Raw genomic sequence first — 19,601 nt, 5'->3', positions numbered from 1 at the left:
CATTGGAGTTGGGCGTACGTCTCTGACCGTCTAACCCGCCAGGCGTGCACCGTCGTACCAGCGATTCGAGCTTTATCTCCCCATTCCAGCCATGGCCAGCCAACCTTCATCGCAAGACAAGCAAGCTGAGCACGGTACGGCACTAGCAGCGCGTTTATCCGCCTCCGCTGGGACCGTATTGGCGCACGATACATCATTGGTCAACATCATCGGCAGCCAGGTTAATGAAAACAGATGTAAGCAGACAACTGCCTGATCATCCATATGATCTCCCAACTTGGGCTGCTCATGAACCCTTCAGCTGATCAATGATAATCTGGATAAAGATGATATCAGTGAGTCCATGATTTCCTTCTCTTATGCTGCACGAGGAGAATTATCGATCAGAAACTAACCAAGTTAAGGCTGGCAAGGACGCTATACCAAGGAGGATGTCTATCCCGTGAGAGAACTCCCACCGGCAAATCCCTCCTTTACTGGCAGGCAGCAGGAGCTCGACAAGATTCGCTCGGTTTTCTGGGCCTTGACCCCCGACGGCATGCAAGCAGGTTCCTCCGGTTCAATCAAGACCATCACTCTCTTCGGACTTGCTGGCGCGGGCAAGTCTGAAGTTGCCCTACGATATGCTCACGATCACGACGACAAGTACGATGTCATCATTTGGATCAAAGCAAAAAGCGAAGCCGACTTAGAGACGGGCGCCAGCCGTGCCTGGGACCGCATCATCTCGCGCTACACCGCCACGTGGAGTGGTGGTCCTCTTCCCGAGCTCTATCAGCGCATCGCCTTGTCAGTGCACTTGTTTGACGCCCAGGTCTCGGATTTTAATGACCTCAAGCGGGAAGCGACCTCTGGGCAGCATAGCATCGAGCGTCTCAAAGCCTGGTTGCCCGGCAACCGTCCCTGGTTGCTAATCTTGGACGACTACAATGAGCCCGAGGCGTGCAAGATCGACAGCCTTCTGCCTAGCACCGGGATGGGTCATGTGCTGATAACAAGCCGGAACCCATCTGTCAGCACGACGGACGTGCAGATTGAGATACCGCCAAGCTTGGGAGAAAGTGAGGGTGTGGAACTACTGAAGCGAACAGCAGGACGGCTTGTGTATTGCTGCTGTGGGAAACTAGGTAGGTATTCGTTTCTCCGTGATGTTTGACTTTGGACATTGATGGACATACCACGGTAAAGCCAAGGAGATTTCCCTAGAAGCTGACTCATTTTTGGTTAACAGACTGCCAACATGCCGAAACACTTGTCTCGTCCTTTGGCTGCTTCCCCCTTGCCATCAGCCTCATCGGCTCCGAACTGAGGGAGCAAAAGGGAAGCGTTACCTTTCGTAACTACCCCAATCTGCCCAGTAGCACTGCCGAGCCCCTCAGCAGCAAGCTAGGGACCATTTTTCAGCGACTGTTCAAGAGACTCAGCCGAAGGGCAAGGGAATTGATCCAGCTCTGTTCGTTGATCGACAACACCAACATTCCGACCAAGGTTGCTCGAGGGCGGCAAGGGAGTGATTAACTGGATGCAAGGTAGATATAACCCTTCCACTGTCTTCAACAGCCATACCAAGACCAAGTCGTCCTTGTTCCCGTCGAATCCTGGGTTGTGGTGTTAATAATGGAATGACGCTGCTAGATACCACGGCGGTTCATGGTGCTGTGGCAGAGCTTCACTCTCTGTCCCTTGTCTCCCAAGACCCCAATAGTGGCAGCCTGTCGATACACTCGCTCGTCCACAAGTACGCGGGAACCACTGTTAAGCATCAGGAAAAGAAGCAGTTGTCCCAATGGGCTGTGGAGATGGTAACGGCGACGTTTGATTTTGGTCACAACAGGAGCGCCGATCAGTGGACGTATGAACGCAGTATCTTGCCGCACGTGAACCGTTGCTTCGCCATTCTGCTGTCGGATCTCACTCCCGGAGAGGGCCCGCTGGATGTACAAACCCGAAAACTCGCCTATCGCCTCGCGCAGACATACTCGCAGCTTGGTCAAATGAAGGGTGCCACAACGCTGTATGAGTTGGCGCTGAGAGATCTGGAGCTGAGATCAACCTCGGATTCTGCTGTTATCGACGTGATGAACTCGTATGGCATCTGCTTGCGCCTCGAGGCCAAGTACGAGGATGCGGCAAAGTGGCACGCCAGGGCGAAAGAGTTCATCGAGAATGCACCACCATCCTGGGAATTGTCTATTGGGGGTTCCAAAAGGCTCAAAATGCTCGAAACCGAACTGAATCTTGCTGCTATATCGTTGGACCAAGGTCGGCACGGCGATGCGAAAAAAGAACTGGAGCGCATACTTGAGCAGCAGCAGGAAGAGCTTGGCGAGAGCGACGTGGCCACTGTCAAGACGCAGTGGCAGCTGGCGCAGGTTCTGTACCTGATGGGCAACCTAGGCAACGCCCTGGAGAGATTCCGGTTTGTGTACGAATCCAGGAAGAACAGGTATGGCGATCATCATCCGACGACGCTCGAGGCAGCCCACTCGATTTCAACAGTACTCGAGGAGATGGGAGAGTACCTCAAGGCGCTGGCTCTGTTGCGGGAGGTTCTCGAGAAGCAGACAAGCTGTCTCGGGACAACACACTACTCAACGCTCAAGACCAAGAATACTATCGCTAGCCTGTATGAGTGCCAAGGCCTGTATGATGAGGCTCTTCGAATGAGCCGACAGGTGATGAAGGAGCTCGAGGACGTACTGGGGACCGCGGCCAACCACCCTTGGTTGCTGCGGGTTCGTTGCGGCGTCGCGGATGTTGAGCTGCGCCTAGGGAAATACGAAGACGCGCGAAAGAACTATACGGCTGCTTACGAGGGTTTCACAACCCGCGGCATGATGGGGGACGCCTGGCCAACGCAGATCAACATTACCAGAGTACTGCGTGACATCGGGCAATACGACGCGGCATTTATCCGTTGCGAAGAGGCGCTGGAGGAGCTGCAGAAGAATCCCGATATCGACCGCAGATTTGTGTCCGTAGCTAAGTTCTGCAAGGCGACAATACTCGAGCTGCAAGGGAGGTATGAGGAGGCTCTGCAGCTGTACGCTGAGAGATTCCGGGAAGAGGAGGAGCAGCCGAAACCGGACCTGGTCGAAATTCTCAAGATGAGGTGCTTCTTTGGCAGTACCACAACCAAGCAGAGCCGATACCAAGATGCCTTGCAGATATACAACGACATTGAAGAGGAAGTCCAAAAGCTCGATAAGTCAGGACGCTCAATCGTTGAGCTGTTGGCGATGCGAGGCAAGGCCGATGTCTACTTGCAACTGGGGCGGTACGATGACGCGTTGAAGCTTTATCAGACAGTCTGCTCGATTAAGGAGACATCGCAGCTGAAAGACCCAGAGTATTACTACACCGTATATGGCAAGGGCAGAGCATACATTGAAATGAGGAAATTCGACGAAGGGCTGGGATTTCTTCAGGACGCCATCAACGGGTGGAAACTCATCTTTGACACCGCCGATCATCCGTACATCTTCATGGCGATGGAGCACATGGGACTCGGATTGCTTCGACGAGGAGAAGCGCTCGACAACCGGAAGGCACATTCCTTATGCAAGCAGGCACTCGAGGGGTGCGAGAAAATGTTGCGAGATGGCCATCCCCAAACGTGTCAAGCGAGGGCAAGTCTGGGTGCGGTGCTTGCAGAGCAGAATCGTTTGAACGAAGCTTCAAACGTATACGCTGCCAGCCTGCGGGAACGGCGAGCCGAGTTCGGAGACTACCATCCATCGACGCTTGAGGTGAGGCGTCTCCTGGCAGACATCCTGTGGAGGCGGCACCGCTACTGGAAGGTATGGTGGATGTCTGTAACAGGGCCGGGAGGGAGGGGGAAAGCACTGGCCGCTTCGAGCATTGGACTGCTACTTGCCATCATGACAATGGTTCTTGCTTACTCCAAATTCAAGCGCTTGTCTTGGCCGCGGCACATGGCAAGCGCCATGGAGCTGCTCTCTCGTGTTTTCAGAAATTGAGTTTGACAGATTAGGTACCTTAGGTACCTTACCTCGTCATACCTTACCTAAAATACTTGCGGCAAGCGCGGTTCAATGCTGAGCACACGGAAGAGACGGAAAATACCTGCAGCACGGGCAACTACGGTCATCGCCAAACGCTGCTGCCAGGGCTGGGGACCAACAAAATTTGGTTCCTAACCTGGCAACTACGCGTCCGGGTAACTTGATGTTTCTGAATACCTAGGTAATCGTTCTAAACTTCTAATCACCTCATCAATTTGACCTCTTACTGCAGCCGGGGCTACCATCATCGGTCGCCGGAGGTCTGTTCTCTCCTATGGAGAGCTGGCTTTCAATTTGTCAAAATTATACAATGGAACAGCTCCCTTCTTTGTGTGGACTCCCTTGAACTCGGGGAAAACCAGCCGGCCTGCGCTGTTGTGGATAGTTTCAGTGTGCTTGAGGAACGGCGGCCCAATGAGTGCGTCGTATTCGTAACCCTCGACAACGACAAACTCCACGTCGACCCATTTTTTGTTCCTGCCATCAAAGCTCCAGCTGACATCGACGACAGGGCAGCTCTTGGATTCCGAGCCGTCAGCCATCAAGAGGGTTTTGGATCGGGACGCATCGGGCTTGATCCCCCGAGAACGGATCCATTCGGCCTTGACAAGGTTACAGCCGCCACCCGTGTCGATCAAAGGCTTGATCGGTATGTCGTTGAACCGGCCCGGAAATGTCAGGAAGTCGTCATTGGCGGAATCTTGAATCTTCCCTGAAACCGCCTCCACATCGTCGTCGCCGCCACACACCGAGCATTTTTGGCCGTTGCGGTGACCGCCGGATCCGTCCGAGGCGGGTTGGAAGAGATCGGGCTCGCGTCAGGTTAGCAAAACAACGCACAGTGACGCCATGGACATATGGCCATGCCGGTACTCACTCGCTTTTTCATGTTCCTCGCGCGAAGCGCCGCATCGCTTACAAGCCCCAGGTCCGCGGCAGGGCCACCCTCCAGATGGGAGACGTGCTCTAGAACATTCGGGTCATGAAAGGCGTTTGAGTCCAGCAGATGTTCTCTCAAGAGAGCCTTGACCGTCTGGTTTGTCTTGTGGAGCACTTTCATGGCCGTCTCCAGCTTAGCCTGCAGTGCCTCAGGACCGGAAGAGGGGTCCACGCTGTCCCCGGCTTGGGAGAGCGCGCCCACCAGTAAGTTCATTGAACACGCGGCGGCTAGTGTCAGGGCCTTCTGGCCGATAGGGGACAGCTGCTCGAACACTGGAGTGGACATCTGGAGCAGCTGTTTGTCCTTGAAGAGAACCTCATTGATGTTCTTGGTCTGGGTGCTCTCTTTGCGCAGATCACGAGCCAACTAATAAACCATGAGAGAATGGACTGCAAGGGTGGGAGGGAGCAGAAGTGGCAGAGCTGACCTCAGCGCGTCCCTCGGCTTTCTTAGCTGCGCGGGATATTCTGTCAACGAGTGTCGCAAGTCGGTCGAATCCATGGGCTGGGGATGCAAACGGATCAGGTGGACCGCCGCCGGTAGACGCGTCGGGGTTGGCGGGACGAAGAAGGTCATCGGCGAGCCCGGCAAGGTCGCTGCAGAGGCTCTCTGGCGGGTCGTATCTTGGGCGTGGCTCATGTTGCTCTGGCTCGAGGTCATAGCCTTCCCACTCACGCAACCACTGCCGCTCTTCATAGTAACGGCACTGCTGCTCTTGTAGCGCGAAAAAGGCTGTAAGTTCTCTCACCATGCAAAAACAGGAATATACCCGTTTCACAGTCTCCGATAGGATTCAACTGCGTTGACGGAGTGCATCAAACCAACCGCGAGACCGTTCCCGTTCATCCCACAACTCCAATAGTTGGTCTGGAGGCACAAGGACCACATTTTTTTGAAAGTCAAACTCTTCAGGGTAATGAGTTTTAATGTCCTCTATGATTGTTGCTTCTCTGTCCTCAAGGCTTTGGGTTAAGGATTCCAGCTCGGATTCGGTTTCTTGAGAGATTTGGCGCAGGGCCTCCAGGTGAACCCGAAGTTTATCGTGTATATCATGGCAGCGCTGAGTTTGTCCACGTCGTACGGGAGTCACGGCTAATTCGGCTATCTCCCAAAGGCTGAGGTGCGGGTGTGTGGCTCGGACTTCGGAATCTGTTGACTATTAGAGGAACAAATTCCCGACGGAAGTCAGGAGGTCGCAGAGTGATGAACCCACCGAGGCTTTCGACCTCACGGCACAGTTGTTCCCATTCCTCATTGCTAGTATCAGGCTCCATGTTTGACGGGGGCCTGCCTCAGGGGCTGTAGCTTCGGCGTTGCGACACGGTGTGGATATCGGACCTGAAGATGGTGATTGCAGTGTGTTGGCTTATTTAGTCCGTGGCTGAAGTAAGGTAATGGGGTGAATAGAGAAGAAATTGAGGGCCCGGGGAGCGATGCGATATGAGCACAGCTGAGCTCCGTCTGATCAAAGGCGATGCCAGGTGAGTGTCAGAGAGATGGATGGAAAATAAAGAAAGTCAAAGGGAAACAAGATAAAATATTGTAGCTGGACTGTATGTTGGCTTGTTGGGCATCTCTTTCAGCGGCAAGCGCGGTTCTACTAATCCAGTCGGGCTGCCACGGGCGGTAGTACTACTACCCGTCTCCCGAGTCGAATCGTCTGAGTCCTGGACGACACGGCAGCCGGGCTGCTTTACACGAGGTACTTCACAGGAAGATATCAGTTACCTACCTAGGTGCCTAGGTGTTGCACATCTCAATACTTAAGGTACTCACCGACTACCACAGGAAGAGTGATGAAGCTATGATCGGGACCAGAGTGCCCGCCATTCGTGGATAGTGCCCACATATACCCCTAACCCTGAATTCTGCCCAGGGCCCCTGACCCTGCCGAGCTACGGCAACGCTCAACGCCGTGGCGACCGTCGACGACGTGTGTACATACATACAGTACAACGCCTAGGTCACGCGCAGCCGCAGGATCGTCAGACCTACCTGAAGGTTAGGTAGCTAATTAAACAGGGTAAGTTTGGGTCGCACGCATGGTCTGTAATTGAATTATTGTTGATTTACTCGAATCTGAAGATTACTTTTTGGAGTAATTGGGCCACTGCAGCCAAATTCAACGTGTGAATGGCCATGTAAGGGCGTTGTTGTGCCTGAGCACGTACTGGGCGCGAGCGTAAAGTCAGGGTTAGGAGTAAGTACTGGAACACTGCCTGGATAGAAAAGTGCTAGTGCCCGTGGAGCGGAGTGGCTCCCTTCTAGAAACCTCTCAGGGCTTCAGAGGATTTCTCGATGATGAGCCGTCTTGCAACTACATATCGCTATACACGCCATAGAAGCATTGGCAGCGGGTCCACTAGCAGGGGATTTTCTTCAACTGTTGCAGCGGACAGGATTAGCGCGGCGGATGTTCCGGCACCCTATTAGTAATGGCAAGATATCGCCGAATATCCGTCACTGATTATAGGGGATAAGGTTTTTTAAGACCTATATCGTGGTGTCGGTTTTGCTTATAAATGAAAAGGTTTGCCTGAGAAGTCCATTGGGTACCTCTATTGCTAGATCATAAAGCCGCTCACCTGCACTTCCTCAAGTCAATTCACCATTGCCACCTGTCTCACCGTATTTGAAACTTCACTTCGGACATATCATCCACTTCCGGTAGAACACCAAGATGGCAACGAAAACAATGAAAGCCATCAAGATGGTCTCGCAGGGCCAGGCAGAGGTGCAGGATGCGCCCATCCCGTCCCTGCGTGACGACTATGTGCTCGTTAAGGTCAAGGCCGTTGCGTTGAATCCGACGGACTGGTAAGATTCCCCTGGAAATCGGAATGGTGAATCCCTAGGTATGTCGGTAACAGAAGCTAACACCAGCAGGAAACATGTTGACTACGCCCCGACGCCCGGCGCCACAGTGGGCTGCGATTTTGCGGGTGTTGTTGAGGAGGTCGGTGCCAAGGTCCAGAAGCCGTGGAAGAAAGGGGACCGGATTGCCGGCTTTACGCATGGCTGCAACGAGGCGCAGCTTGAGGATGGGTCTTTTGCCGAGTACTTGGTCGCAAAGGGGGATTTGTGGATGAAGGTGAGTCTGACAGTGTCCCTCTCAGGGGTAGTCAAAATACCTACTAACCCCTGACAGGTCCCCGACAACCTAACCGACGAAGAAGCCGCCACCCTCGGCGTGGGTGTCACGACAGTCGGCCAGTCGCTCTACCAATCCCTGGGCCTCCCTCTCCCGGACTCCGGTACCAAAGCCGACTGCCCGATCCTCATCTACGGCGGCAGCAGCGCAACAGGCAGCCTGGCCATCCAGTACGCGCGCCTCTCAGGCTGCACCCAGATCATCACGACCTGCTCCCCGCGCAACTATGACTTTGTCAAGTCCCTCGGCGCGCACGTGGCGCTCGACTACCGGGACCCGGACTGCGCCAAAAAGATCCGCGAGTTGACCAACGATTCCCTGGCGCACGTGCTCGACTGCATCACGAGCGACGAGTCGGTGGCCCTTTGCCAGGCCGCTGTCGGGTCAAAGGGAGGTACTATTGCCTATCTCCTGCGGGCCAACAAGCATGAGCGGACCGATGTGCAGGCCAAGTACCCGCTGGGCTACACCGTCATTGGCGAGGGCTTCAGTTCGAGTTGGATGAAGGCCGAGTTCCCGGCCTCGGCGGAGGACTTTGAGTTCGGCAAGGTGTTTTGGCAGCTTAGTGAGAAGCTGTTTGCCGAGGGAAAGCTGCGAGTGCACCCGCCCCAGGTGGAAGAGGGCGGGTTGTATGGTGTGTTTGACGGGTTCCAAAAGATGCGGGAGGGTAAGGTCAGTGGGGTCAAGTTGGTGTACAGGGTGGAGGATACCAACGGACTGGGGGAGCAGAAGTGAGAGCGTTGAGGCGGAGAGGATCATGACAGGAGCGAGGGATTTATGAAGGATAGCGTACCTAGGGGGTGTGGACAACGCTGTAAGGAGCGAATTGCTATATGGGGTTCTAATATTGAGGATGCTAAAGAGGAGAGTCCAGAGAGTACTTACTTAGGACGAAGAGAGAGCTATGCGATTCCACCAAGCACACAATGGTGTAGTGGCAGTAAGACGGCAAGTAGAGATGGACAGACACGGTTTATAAGCTAACGTTAGAGACTAAGACACTCTAAATTGAACAAGGGACCGTTTCGATTAGATACTAGTAGATATGCGCTATTTCAGGCTTAAAGTCTTCAAATGAGTCCGTCTGCCAAGTGCGGAACGATGCATGCCCCCGTGAGAGAAGATCAATCAGGGGATTATACGGGGCAATGCCATCGATAGGGGCGTATTTCTCGCACAGGTAACACATGTTGTTATACGCGCTTGTTTGGATGGCAAGAGCAGGCGTCAGGTGATTGATTCGAATCATGGGTCCAGGGAGCTTCGTTCAAAAACGGATATAAAGAGGAGCCAGAGCATGTGTGTAGGAGAGAGGGGGGTATATAAGGTCGTTTAGCACACTTACGTTTTCCTCAGGTCACTGTCCACATGACCGGCAGAATAATTGATGGCCCCTTTCAGACTATACAGCCGAATGCGATCGTCGAATTCCTCAGCCGGCTCCGCAGCTGGGTAATGCCGCAGGTACTGCCTGGTGTACACCTCGGCTCGGAACACGGAGCTGAACTCGCATCTCCTGTTTCCACATTCCAAGTCAAACAAAGGAAGCTTGGCGAGGGCGATACATACTAGTAAGAATTGGCCTCAGCTAACTCACCAATGCCCCAATTCCATCTCGTTATGAGCAAAGTAAGAGCCGGCGTCAAAGAGCAAACTGTCACCAGTTTCCATATTAATGCCCATGTTGCCCTCCCAGAGATCGCCGTGGATGATACACGGCTTGAGCTTGCGACCATTGCCTTGCAAGGGCTCAAGGAGGCGCGGAATAACCTTCCAGGCGATCTGGTTGATGGCGCGCTCGTACTCGGGCCAGGGTCCGTTCCGCTTAAGGTCCAGCTCGCAAACGCCCAGGAACAGATTCCGATAGAACTCGGCCCAACTCTCCTGCCAGTCCACGACATGGGCCCTGTCGCCATCGCAGGTCCGGACATGGAAGCCAAATTTGCCCGTGGGTGATTTGCTCAGCTTGTGCATGAGGGCAAGCCTACTCGTGAACTCGGCCGGGTCCGGCGGCGTCGTGACGTCCATGTCAACGAACTCGGAGAGGTAGAAGTATGTCTCTGGACTCTGTGCGTGATACTTATCCGTACCCGATGGGCTTGGGAATGAAGCCCGGCACGGTTTTGTAGATGATCTTGGAAGACTCATACTCGCCACCAAGCATGACCCGCCCGGTTTCTCCATAGGCAATCTTGACGAAGTAGTACTGTTCTGATTCATCATCAGCATCCCGGGCAGTTACTTTGCCAGTGATAGTCCAGGCACTGGTTCCAAAGTGTTCGACCGAAACAAAGGTACTTCCTGCTGGAAGAGCTGTAGATGCTAAGGTTAGCTACCTACTATTCCAAAGTTCGCTACTAGTTAGTTGAGTAAATATATGATGGTTTCACACACCTTCGATCAGCGCCTCGTCCATTGGAAATACGCCACCAAGCTGGGCAAGAATTCGTTGATCGTCATGGAGCTGATTTCCTTCAAATCTGATTTGACAGGCTGGTGTTCCTGGCCATCGTTGCTTTCACCGCTCGCCCTCACGGCTTCCGAATAGGCCGGGGCAGACTCCGTGTTAGGAGTGTCCGGAGTGGTTGGCGCCTTCAAAGACTGAGAGTCTTGTAGCAAAGGGTTCGAGGAGCCGTTGTCCTCATCGCCTATCTCGTGATCTCTGGTGTACACAGCAGGGAAGTCTCCGCTTGATGATCGTGGTTCCTCAGGGCGAGGATTTGCGGAACTGTTCCCGTCTTGATCAGTGGCTGATCCCCATACTACGGGTTGGGAATGGGTGGCAAGTGTGGCCATTGTCTGAGGTTTGTGTCTGGTAGCACTCCGGCTTATAAGTCGTGGGCATGAGCTTTCAAATTTGGTCAAGCCAAGTTCGAAATCGGGCAGACAGTTGAAATAAAAGAGAATGAAAGCCTTGCTCGCCTATCTTCAGACTTCGAGTCCTGCACAAGCCTGGGGCCCCATAGGTCCTTCTTATCCGAAAACCTGCAGTGGGTGTGAACAGGCAGCCCAGGGCGGCTATCTGTATTACAAGTTGCACTTGGGGCGGGGTTTGCATGTTGAGGCTTGGCTCTACACCAATCGCGGGCGATGCTTGGATGTTCTTGCAGCTGACTGCGCCTAATTCTGGAGGGTGATTCAGTTACACTACATAGGTAGGTATCCATTGGCTGCATCATTTTCCATGTCGGACGGGGGAAGGCGGCTCTGTCGACACTTCCCAAGTCCCCGTCAGAGGGGTGATCCAGACCGATTCTATAGAGCCAGCATCGCCTGGCCCACTTCAACGTGCCGATTCATTGTCGGCCAGCCTTCTCACCCGGGGTTCGCACAAATTTCTCCTCCTGAAGCTCAATGAAAGCCTGCGTGACTTAGCCATGCATACACAGTGGTAATGGTTCGTTTGTCTCACAATTACCGGCTCTCCGCGCTCTCGGGACCACACCGGGAGCAACTTGAACGCAAAGAGGATGTACTGATTGAAACTCTCGCGACGATTAGTTCAGGAGACAGTTCAATTTTCGCCGAAAGGCGGCGGATGACGACGAGGATACCCGCAGGCGGAGAACCTTATCAACGCCGTACTCTCAGGATGCTACGGCCACATCACGCGAACCATCTCCTGGTGGGAGTTCAATCAACAGCAACCCCAACTCCATCAACCGCCAGATCACAGGCTCCGCACAATCCTCAGTTGATCCACCTGCAGTTTCCCGGCATGGCAGGTGGACCTCACTCTTACAATCGGAATCGTCAACCCGCGCCTCGGAATCCTCCGGACGTGACCCCCTAGGCCTCAAGGTGGTCCACCGGCCTGAGGGCGAACGCAGGGTTGACATCGTGTTTGTGCACGGTCTAGGAGGAAGTAGTCGACTGACATGGTCACACAACCGTGATCCTGATTACTTCTGGCCATTGAAGTTCCTCCCTTCTGAACCGGATATTAACGAAGCTCGTATCCTGACGTTTGGATACAATGCCAACTTCCGGCCAGGGAGCGGGAGGAACAAGATGTCGATTCTCGATTTCGCCAAGGATCTCTTGTATGATTTGAAGTATTCTCAAGACAATTCCGGCCGAGGCCTCGAGGACTTGCACATGGGGGAGGTAAGGCGAACCTACCTTGATTCCGTGAACCGTATCCGGTGTGTGCGAGGCAGCTGTTGATCCTAGAACCCGAGACAGCGTCCCATCATATTCATCGTTCATTCTATGGGCGGGCTTATCGTGAAGGAGGTACGTGAATTGCCGGAACATGCGGAGTCCCGATACTGATCTCCGTTATTCGTGCTGTCCAAGGCCTATATGCAAGGCCAAAATGACCCGGCCTACGACTCTATCATCAGCGCCGTCTCGGCCATCATTTTCCTGTCGACGCCACATCGCGGCACCAACTTGGCTGAAACCCTAAACCGCATCCTACAAGTTTCCTTCGCCACTAGTCCAATGCAATTCATCTCGGAGCTCTCAGCCGGATCCCAAACGTTGCAGAAGCTCAACGAGCAATTCAGACACGTCGCCCCTAAGTTGGACATTTTCTCGTTCTATGAAACGCGCCCAACGCCACTAGCAGTGTTCAAAAAGTCACAGATAGTACGTGTTATCGGTTGCTAAGCCTCCCCCGACCTCTACTTAGCCTCGAGCTATGTCTCACGTGCATATCATAGATGGTCTTGGAGAAAGACTCGTCTGTTCTAGGCTATCCCGGGGAGATATCAAAGCCCCTAGATGCAGATCATCACGGTGTGTGCAAATATACCAGTTCGTCGGACCCCCGGTACGTCACCGTCAGAAATGTTTTGAAGACGCTGGTTGGGAAGGTCAAGTTACGCGGTAAGTAACCCGCTCCAGGCGTTTGACTGTCACTGCTCCCGAAGCCCACTGAGCAGGAAATTACAGTCCTACATCTAACCACTTTATAGATCTGGATAATGCCCCTAAGAAGCCTGCGGTGACCGACTTTGCGGAATACCTCTCTCTTCCCGAATCACCTGATGCAGACTACAACTTCTTTCGAGATCGCTGGACCCCTGGTACGTGCAGTTGGATTCTCAACAATGAGACGTTTACCGGGTGGGTTGGCGACACGGGACCAAAACCGCGTATCCTTTGGGTACACGGAAATGCTGCCAGTGGAAAGTCCATCCTGTCGTCGTTTCTCATTAACTACCTCGTCGAGTCGGGCGTCCCATGCCACTACTTCTTCATCAGGTTCATGTCGCAGGAGAAGCGTGGCATGAATATGATGCTGCGATCCCTGGCGTACCAACTGGCAAATACAACGCCAGCGTACGCAGAGAGGCTCCGGCAACTGGAAGCTGCCGGGACTGATCTCAAGACAACGGATTACCGGAACCTATGGCAATGGCTGTTCAAGCAGGCTCTCTTCCAACTGGATTCCCTTGACCGGCCACTGTACTTTGTCATCGATGGAATGGATGAAGCCGATCGACCAGCCTCGATCATTAGGCTGCTGGCAGACCTCCATGCCACATCGCTGCCTATCCGCCTTCTGATGGTCGGCCGGAACACGCACGAAATATCGTCGGCGTTTCAGAGAATGGCAAGGCAAGTGGACACGGAAAGCATTCGCATCGAAGCAAACCCTACCGACTTCCGAGCTTACATTGACTACGAAATGGATCTTGGTGGGGATGCCGAGTACCGCCACCAAGTCACTACGCAGCTCCTCGACCGGGCAAGGGGCAACTTCCTTTGGCTGCATTTGGCAGTCCAGAGAATCAACTCGTGTCACACAAAGCCGGATGTTGAGAAGGCACTGACAGAGCTGCCATCCGGAATGGAGGCCCTCTATGACAGAATGGCACTCTCGGTTGAGGCAGCGTCCGAAGGCGGGAATCGAAAACTCGGCCAGACGATTCTTGGTTGGGCCACCTGCGCTAGCCGGATGCTGAAGGTTGCGGAGCTCGGTGATGCGCTGGGCCACGAGTCTGGCCTGCTCGAGATTCACAGGACCATCGCTGAGCTCTGCGGCGGGTTCGTCACGGTGGACCAAGAAGGCAGGGTGGCCATGATCCATGAGACGGCGAGAGAGTACCTCACACGCGGGGCCGAAAAGGGGCGGTCCCTGACCATCGACATCCAATCCACCAACGATATGCTTCTGAAGCGCTGCATCGCGCGGTTGACGGACCCGACGTTGCGTGGCCAGATCAACCAAGGCAGGCCACCGCCCCTTCTCGGGTACGCCACAATCGCCTGGCCTCACCACTTGGCACTCTCCTCTGCCCTCACGCATGCTGACGCTCTGGAGACCGTTGCAAATTTTCTCAAGAGCCCTCATGTCCTCACCTGGATCCATGTCGCTGCAAAGTCCAAGGAGCTTAGGGCCTTGGTTGCGGCCTCCCGCCATCTGGCCGACCTTTCAGCCAAGCTGCGAAGGAAGAGGAATGACGATGACTCCGTCACAGGCCGTCAGGCAGCAGCCATTATCGAGGGCTGGGCTACGGACCTCGTCAAGATCCTTGGCAAGTTTGGAAGCACCTTGAGGTCACACCCGGACTCCATCTATAAGCTGATACCTCCTTTCTGTCCCGAGGATTCCATGATCTACCGGCAGTTTGGTCGCAAGGAGAGCAGGGTGCTCCACGTATCTGGATTCAGCAGCAGCACCTGGGACGACTGTCTCGCGCGCTTCTCGCTCACTCCGGGCGCAGTTGCCTCTTCAGTGATCAGTGCGGGTGGTCGGATTGCACTCCTAAGCGTCACCCGAAACAAGAGCCAAATCATCGTGTACAACGCTTCCACCCTTGAGGAGCAGCGACGCATCTCGCACCCCGAGCGTGTCCTGAGCATCCAGGCGAACAAGTTGGGCGACGTGCTTGTTAGCTACGGATACGCAACTACCCGAGTTTGGGATGTGTCGACGGGAGACTGTCTCAAAATCATCAAAAACCCGGCTAAGCGGCCCCGGCCTCACTCCATTATCTTTGCTGAGAAGAGAAACGCCATTGTCGTCTGCGGCGAGGACAGACGCATTAGGACCTGCTCACTCGATGACGACTCAGTTGAGTGGACTGTCCATTCACAGATCGATGAGGAAACCCTCCTGGACACAGTCGTCAACTTCCCCATGTGCTCGGCGCTCAGCCCTGATGGCAGTATGGTTGCATTTGGGTACCGTAATCACCCGCTTACCGTGTGGGAGCTGGAGCCGCCAATGCTGCTAGGGCAATGCTATATTCGCCTCGAAGAAAAGGATAGTATGACTATCGAAAAGAGGGCGTGGGGAGAGGTATTCCATGTGGCATGGCATCCCCTCAGCGGCGATGTGTTCGGCCTGACGCAAGTTGGGTTATTGTTCCGATGGGACCCGCATGAGGAGGAGACCACCGCCGCCGTCCAGTCTGTCGGAGACTGTCTTGCCGTCAACCACGACGGCTCCCTGGTCGCGACGGGTGACGGAGTAGGGACGATCAAAATATTTGCAGCGGCTGACTTGTCCAAACTCTACCAGTTGTCGTCACAGGACCCCGTGCTGTACCTCTCTTTCAGCACCGACTCCAGACGGCTGTACGACGTACGGGGTCTGTACGGCAACGTGTGGGAGCCCAACACCCTGGTGCGCCTCGCAGACTGCCCGGACTACTACAGCGATGCACACAGCGAGACGGAGAGTCTTGCAAAGGCGTCACTCCTATCCGAGCACCACTTTGCCAGGGTGGACCGCGTCATCAGCGTGGCAGGTCAGTCTTCGGGCCCCCTTTACTGTTACGGAACGGAAAATGGTGTGGCAACCCTCTGTGAAGCCGGTCGAGGCAAGGTCTGCGAGCTGGCCAGGTTGGCCAGCTACATGCCGATCGAGCATGTGGCATGGAGCGCCGACGGAAAGCTCGTGGCCCTTGCTGACCTCAGCGGAAAGCTAGCAGTTAAGACAGTTAACCGGTCTGGCGATCGGCGGGACACCTGGCGCACTTCGCATGAATTCGAGGTCCTAATCCCTCCGGAAGACGGCAACATCATCAGCCAGCTCATCTTCCACCCCACTGGGACCAAGCTCTTTGTCGCCACGCCGGTAAAAGTCTTATCCGTTAACGTCAAATCTCGAACCGTGACCGAATCTGTGCTGGAGACTGGACCAACAGGAACGCTCAAAGTGAAGTGGGCATGCCACCCGATGAACTCAGACACGCTCCTAGGTTTCGGCAATACCAAGGTGCATGTGTTCGACTGGAAGGATCTCCGGCAGACAGAAGCTCACACCTACTTCCCGCCCCGCATGGGGAGGTCTTCGACTATCGCGATATCCTCCCCCCGGGCCTACGGACGCGCTGGGAGCTTTCAGCGAGATACCGAGACGTTTGGAAGGTTGATCACCAACATCGACTCCCCGGATATCTTGCTAGAGATTTCGGCCACTACCGCGTCTGGTCAATTTGAGAGCCAATATCTGTTGTTTGACATTGCAAATCTCCGGCTCGGTGAAGCCGATCAGGAAGGGCCTCCTAGTGGTGGTAGGACCTTGCCCTACACGGTTCTGGCGGCGGATATCGCTTCACGGATCCGGGAGCCCCTCGCGATACTGTCTCGTAGAAGACTGGTCTTCCTCGACGTCGATCGTTGGGTCTCTACGTGGAGGTTGCCATCGTCAACTGAGGAGACGACCGCTGGACTCGAGGCGGCGAGGGTCTCGGATGGGAATCCGGCGGTAGAACAGTACTATTTTCTTCCGGGTGATTGGGTGACGGGCACTGACACCCGCCTATGCACTGTCACGCCCGATGGGACGTTGCTGTGTCCCCGCAATGGGGACGTGGTGACCGTCCAGGCTGCAAGGCTTCGGAAATAACGGGTGAAAAGCGGGACCTTGGATGGATAATCGCCATGGTCACCACGGAAAAGGGTCCCATTTCTGTAAATAATTCAGGATTCGTCCTGAGGTTGACGAGCCCCTTTGACGGTTAGATATATTGTGTTCCTTCGAGGTGTCTACCTTTCTCGGCCCCTTCGGTACTACTTACCCGTGCTCCAGGCGCATCTCTTGCTGCGCCAGTCCATCCCTCTCCATTGACTCACAGCAACCGAACCCACACCAGTAACGCTGACAAACAGCGAGAATATGGTGAAATACCATCCTCGACCCACGGCGTCGACGAGGGGCTGCAGGACGGCTGCTGAGGCAGCGCTGAGGCCGCACCTCATCAGCTGCCCCGAAGCGTACGCGGAACTCGATGCTGTCGGGAAGATGTCGACCAGGAGAGCACTGGCCGTGTGGCTGAGCAACGTCGACAGGGCGCAAGCGCAGAACTGGAGGAAGATGGGGACGGAGGGATGCACTCGGAACCATACCGCCCACCCATAGCCGATGACCAGAATCATTTGCAGAAAGACAAAGACAAGACAGTGTCGGTACCTTGCCGCCTCGATTGGGAACTCGGTACTGTGTTTATCCTTGCCTTTGAGCTCAAGCCCGTGCTTCCTCGCAGTGACGGCGTAGTTTCGATCGACCAATTTCCCGGCAATGATGCCCCCGATAGTCATGCCAGCCAGACCGGGAAGGAAGACAAGGCCTATTTCAAGCTCGTTGTATCCGTAGATCTCGTCAATAATGACGGGAATGGCGACTTGAAAAGTGTAGTAGACGGAGTAGGACGACGCCACCATCCAAAGCACCGCAAAGGTATCCTTGTGGAGGATGATCCGGAACGAGGCCACGGCGTCTTGCAGACTCCAGCCCTTCTTTTTTTCCATCAAATCCAAATGGGTGCAGTCAGACTTTGAGGCCAAGTTCTTGCTTCCGCCGCTGGCCGACATTAGGAGAGTCTGCTGCCGTTTCCCCAACAACACCGCAACCGTTCCCACCACGTCCTCCAGACTCCGCCGGCCACAATCCCCCATTTCCCACTATCCCGCGGTTCGTCTCAGGGAGCGTGAACCCCGCCAGCAACAACGACACCACCGCGACCATCAGCAGCGCCACCGCACCACCCACAACAGGCCCGACCGCCGAGAGCGCATTGCACGTCGAGAGCAGCGGGCCCAGCATGCGCCCGCGCTCAGCCACGGGCGCCACGTCTGCAACGATTCCGTACGCGAGCGCAGGGGCGGGCGAGCCGGCCACGCTCTGCAGCAAGCGCAGCGCCATGAGCGCCACGTAGCCGTTGGCGCGACGGGAATCTAGGCTGTTGAGCGCTAGGCCCAGGCTGGCGGCGGCGTAGAGCGCGATGAGCGAGAGCATCACGGGCCGGCGGCCGATGCGCGGCGAGTCGGCGAGCGAGGCGAAGAGTGCCGGGGAGAGGGCCTGCGCGATGGCGTAGGCTGTTACGGTGAGGTTGATGGATTGGATAGAGGTGCGGAATTGCGTGCTGAGGAGGGGGATCAGAGGGAAGTAGATTGTTGCTGTCAAGGTGGAGAGCGTGATGATGAACCCGAGGACGTAGGTCAGGTAGGTGCGCATCGCCAGGGAGAAGGTCGAGTACGGCTCGAGGTTTGGATGTTGGTGCTGTTTTGCTCCGTGTCAATGCTGCTGCTGTTGTGGTTGGCTGGTGCGTCTCGGGATTTGCCAATGATGCCAACCTGTACTGGCTCTGGAGGAGGGGCTGGCATTTCTGCTTCGCGGCTGGTTGCCATCTTGGCGTTTTTGTTTGTCGAGCAGAGTAATGGACAGACACCCAACGTTCAGTCGGGCGCGAAGTAAGGTATTTGGTATGTGAGAAATTGAGAATCGCCGGCGAAACGTGGTTGTGCGGCCATGTTCTCGGGAAAGGTTGAGGCCTGGTTTGCGGTGGTGTTTGGGTGGAAGGTTACATCTTGAACCGAGGAAAGTACGGGTGAGAATGTAATCGGGGGTAGGGTGTGGAAATGAAATTGAAATTTTCCGAAATTCAACCTTTTCTGTGAAATTTGAATTTCACGCCGGCCATTGAGTTTCAAAAGATTTCAACAGGGAGGTTGTTACATAAGATAGGGCACTGAACACGCCTAAGGCTGGGCCTGACCTGGGCCTGGCTGGGTAGTCAGGATGGGAGAACGGTGTAAGTAACCCTAACACGGGACCTTACCGCCTTCCATATATGGTTAGTATGAAATCTTGAAATTTCAAATTAAATTTCAAGGTTATCTGTAAATTGAAATTCGAGGCCCTCCTTGGAAATTTCCACACCCTAATCTGGGCTTATCGGGTTGGGTAAGGTTACTTGGGTTTGCGAAGCGGTCCGCCAACCTCAACCGCTCTTTCTCTGCACAGAACCTGGATTATCCGATCATCGCAATCAGTTCTCGCAACCGCTTTAAACACTTGAACAGCGGAAATGGCGATCGAAGCCAGCGACCAGGCCCTCCACTCGGTACAGAGTCTTTCCCCAAAGCTGAAAGAGGCGTTTCCAAGCTACACCGCGACTTTGACATCAAATGGCAACGCTGGCAACAAGCCATCTCACCTACATCCAAGTTCGTATCCCACTCTAGCTTGCAATCACCAGGTCAGTGGGTCTCTAGCCTTTCTTAGACCCACCTAGGTGTCGAT

General features: G+C 54.7%; 5 protein-coding genes across 5 annotated transcripts; 3 read left to right on the top strand and 2 right to left on the bottom strand.

The window, feature by feature from the left end:
• Positions 1-91: 91 nt before the first annotated feature.
• Positions 92-3,980, top strand: N656DRAFT_767695 (TPR-like protein; the record flags this gene model as incomplete). The annotated part of the gene is made up of 4 exons (XM_064813571.1): positions 92-236; positions 405-1,127; positions 1,232-1,453; positions 1,636-3,980. 4 exons carry the CDS (start codon positions 92-94, stop codon positions 3,978-3,980), a joined length of 3,435 nt encoding a protein of 1,144 aa, XP_064670907.1.
• A 3,516-nt stretch (positions 3,981-7,496) lies between these two features.
• N656DRAFT_778097 (putative zinc-binding oxidoreductase ToxD) lies at positions 7,497-9,069 on the top strand. The gene is made up of 3 exons (XM_064814949.1): positions 7,497-7,782; positions 7,852-8,056; positions 8,114-9,069. Exons 1-3 carry the CDS (start codon positions 7,661-7,663, stop codon positions 8,849-8,851), a joined length of 1,065 nt encoding a protein of 354 aa, XP_064670906.1. The 5' UTR covers positions 7,497-7,660; the 3' UTR covers positions 8,852-9,069.
• An 83-nt stretch (positions 9,070-9,152) lies between these two features.
• N656DRAFT_828446 (uncharacterized protein) lies at positions 9,153-10,912 on the bottom strand (the record flags this gene model as incomplete). The annotated part of the gene is made up of 6 exons (XM_064818538.1): positions 9,153-9,318; positions 9,462-9,632; positions 9,714-10,214; positions 10,267-10,429; positions 10,511-10,550; positions 10,652-10,912. 6 exons carry the CDS (start codon positions 10,910-10,912, stop codon positions 9,153-9,155), a joined length of 1,302 nt encoding a protein of 433 aa, XP_064670905.1.
• Positions 10,913-11,353: 441 nt separating this feature from the next.
• Positions 11,354-17,027, top strand: N656DRAFT_778094 (uncharacterized protein). Its single transcript, XM_064814948.1, has 6 exons — positions 11,354-11,513; positions 11,618-12,223; positions 12,302-12,352; positions 12,416-12,709; positions 12,784-12,949; positions 13,039-17,027. Exons 1-6 carry the CDS (start codon positions 11,511-11,513, stop codon positions 16,923-16,925), a joined length of 5,007 nt encoding a protein of 1,668 aa, XP_064670904.1. The 5' UTR covers positions 11,354-11,510; the 3' UTR covers positions 16,926-17,027.
• A 62-nt stretch (positions 17,028-17,089) lies between these two features.
• N656DRAFT_836301 (MFS general substrate transporter) lies at positions 17,090-18,864 on the bottom strand (the record flags this gene model as incomplete). Its single annotated transcript, XM_064818776.1, has 4 exons — positions 18,653-18,864; positions 18,169-18,578; positions 17,924-17,980; positions 17,090-17,879 (listed from the first exon to the last, which is right to left on the bottom strand). Exons 1-4 carry the CDS (start codon positions 18,704-18,706, stop codon positions 17,090-17,092), a joined length of 1,311 nt encoding a protein of 436 aa, XP_064670903.1. The 5' UTR covers positions 18,707-18,864.
• Positions 18,865-19,601: the final 737 nt, after the last annotated feature.

The sequence above is a fragment of the Canariomyces notabilis genome (genome assembly GCF_033297395.1).
Source record: "Canariomyces notabilis strain CBS 508.74 unplaced genomic scaffold N656scaffold_8, whole genome shotgun sequence".
NCBI classification, from domain to species: domain Eukaryota; kingdom Fungi; phylum Ascomycota; class Sordariomycetes; order Sordariales; family Chaetomiaceae; genus Canariomyces; species Canariomyces notabilis.
The sequence above is the reverse complement of the archived record's forward strand: the minus strand, read 5'-3'. Positions and strand labels throughout refer to the sequence as shown.

Excerpts from the sequence above, each read along its gene's own strand:
- N656DRAFT_778097 (XM_064814949.1), top strand. The coding sequence starts at position 7,661 with ATGAAAGCCATCAAGATGGTCTCGCAGGGCCAGGCAGAGGTGCAGGAT. Across the intron at positions 7,783-7,851 it reads GCGTTGAATCCGACGGACTG|GAAACATGTTGACTACGCCC; the intron begins GTAAGATTCCCC and ends TAACACCAGCAG. Across the intron at positions 8,057-8,113 it reads AGGGGGATTTGTGGATGAAG|GTCCCCGACAACCTAACCGA; the intron begins GTGAGTCTGACA and ends AACCCCTGACAG.
- N656DRAFT_778094 (XM_064814948.1), top strand. Across the intron at positions 12,353-12,415 it reads GCGGGCTTATCGTGAAGGAG|GCCTATATGCAAGGCCAAAA; the intron begins GTACGTGAATTG and ends GTGCTGTCCAAG. Across the intron at positions 12,710-12,783 it reads TGTTCAAAAAGTCACAGATA|ATGGTCTTGGAGAAAGACTC; the intron begins GTACGTGTTATC and ends TGCATATCATAG.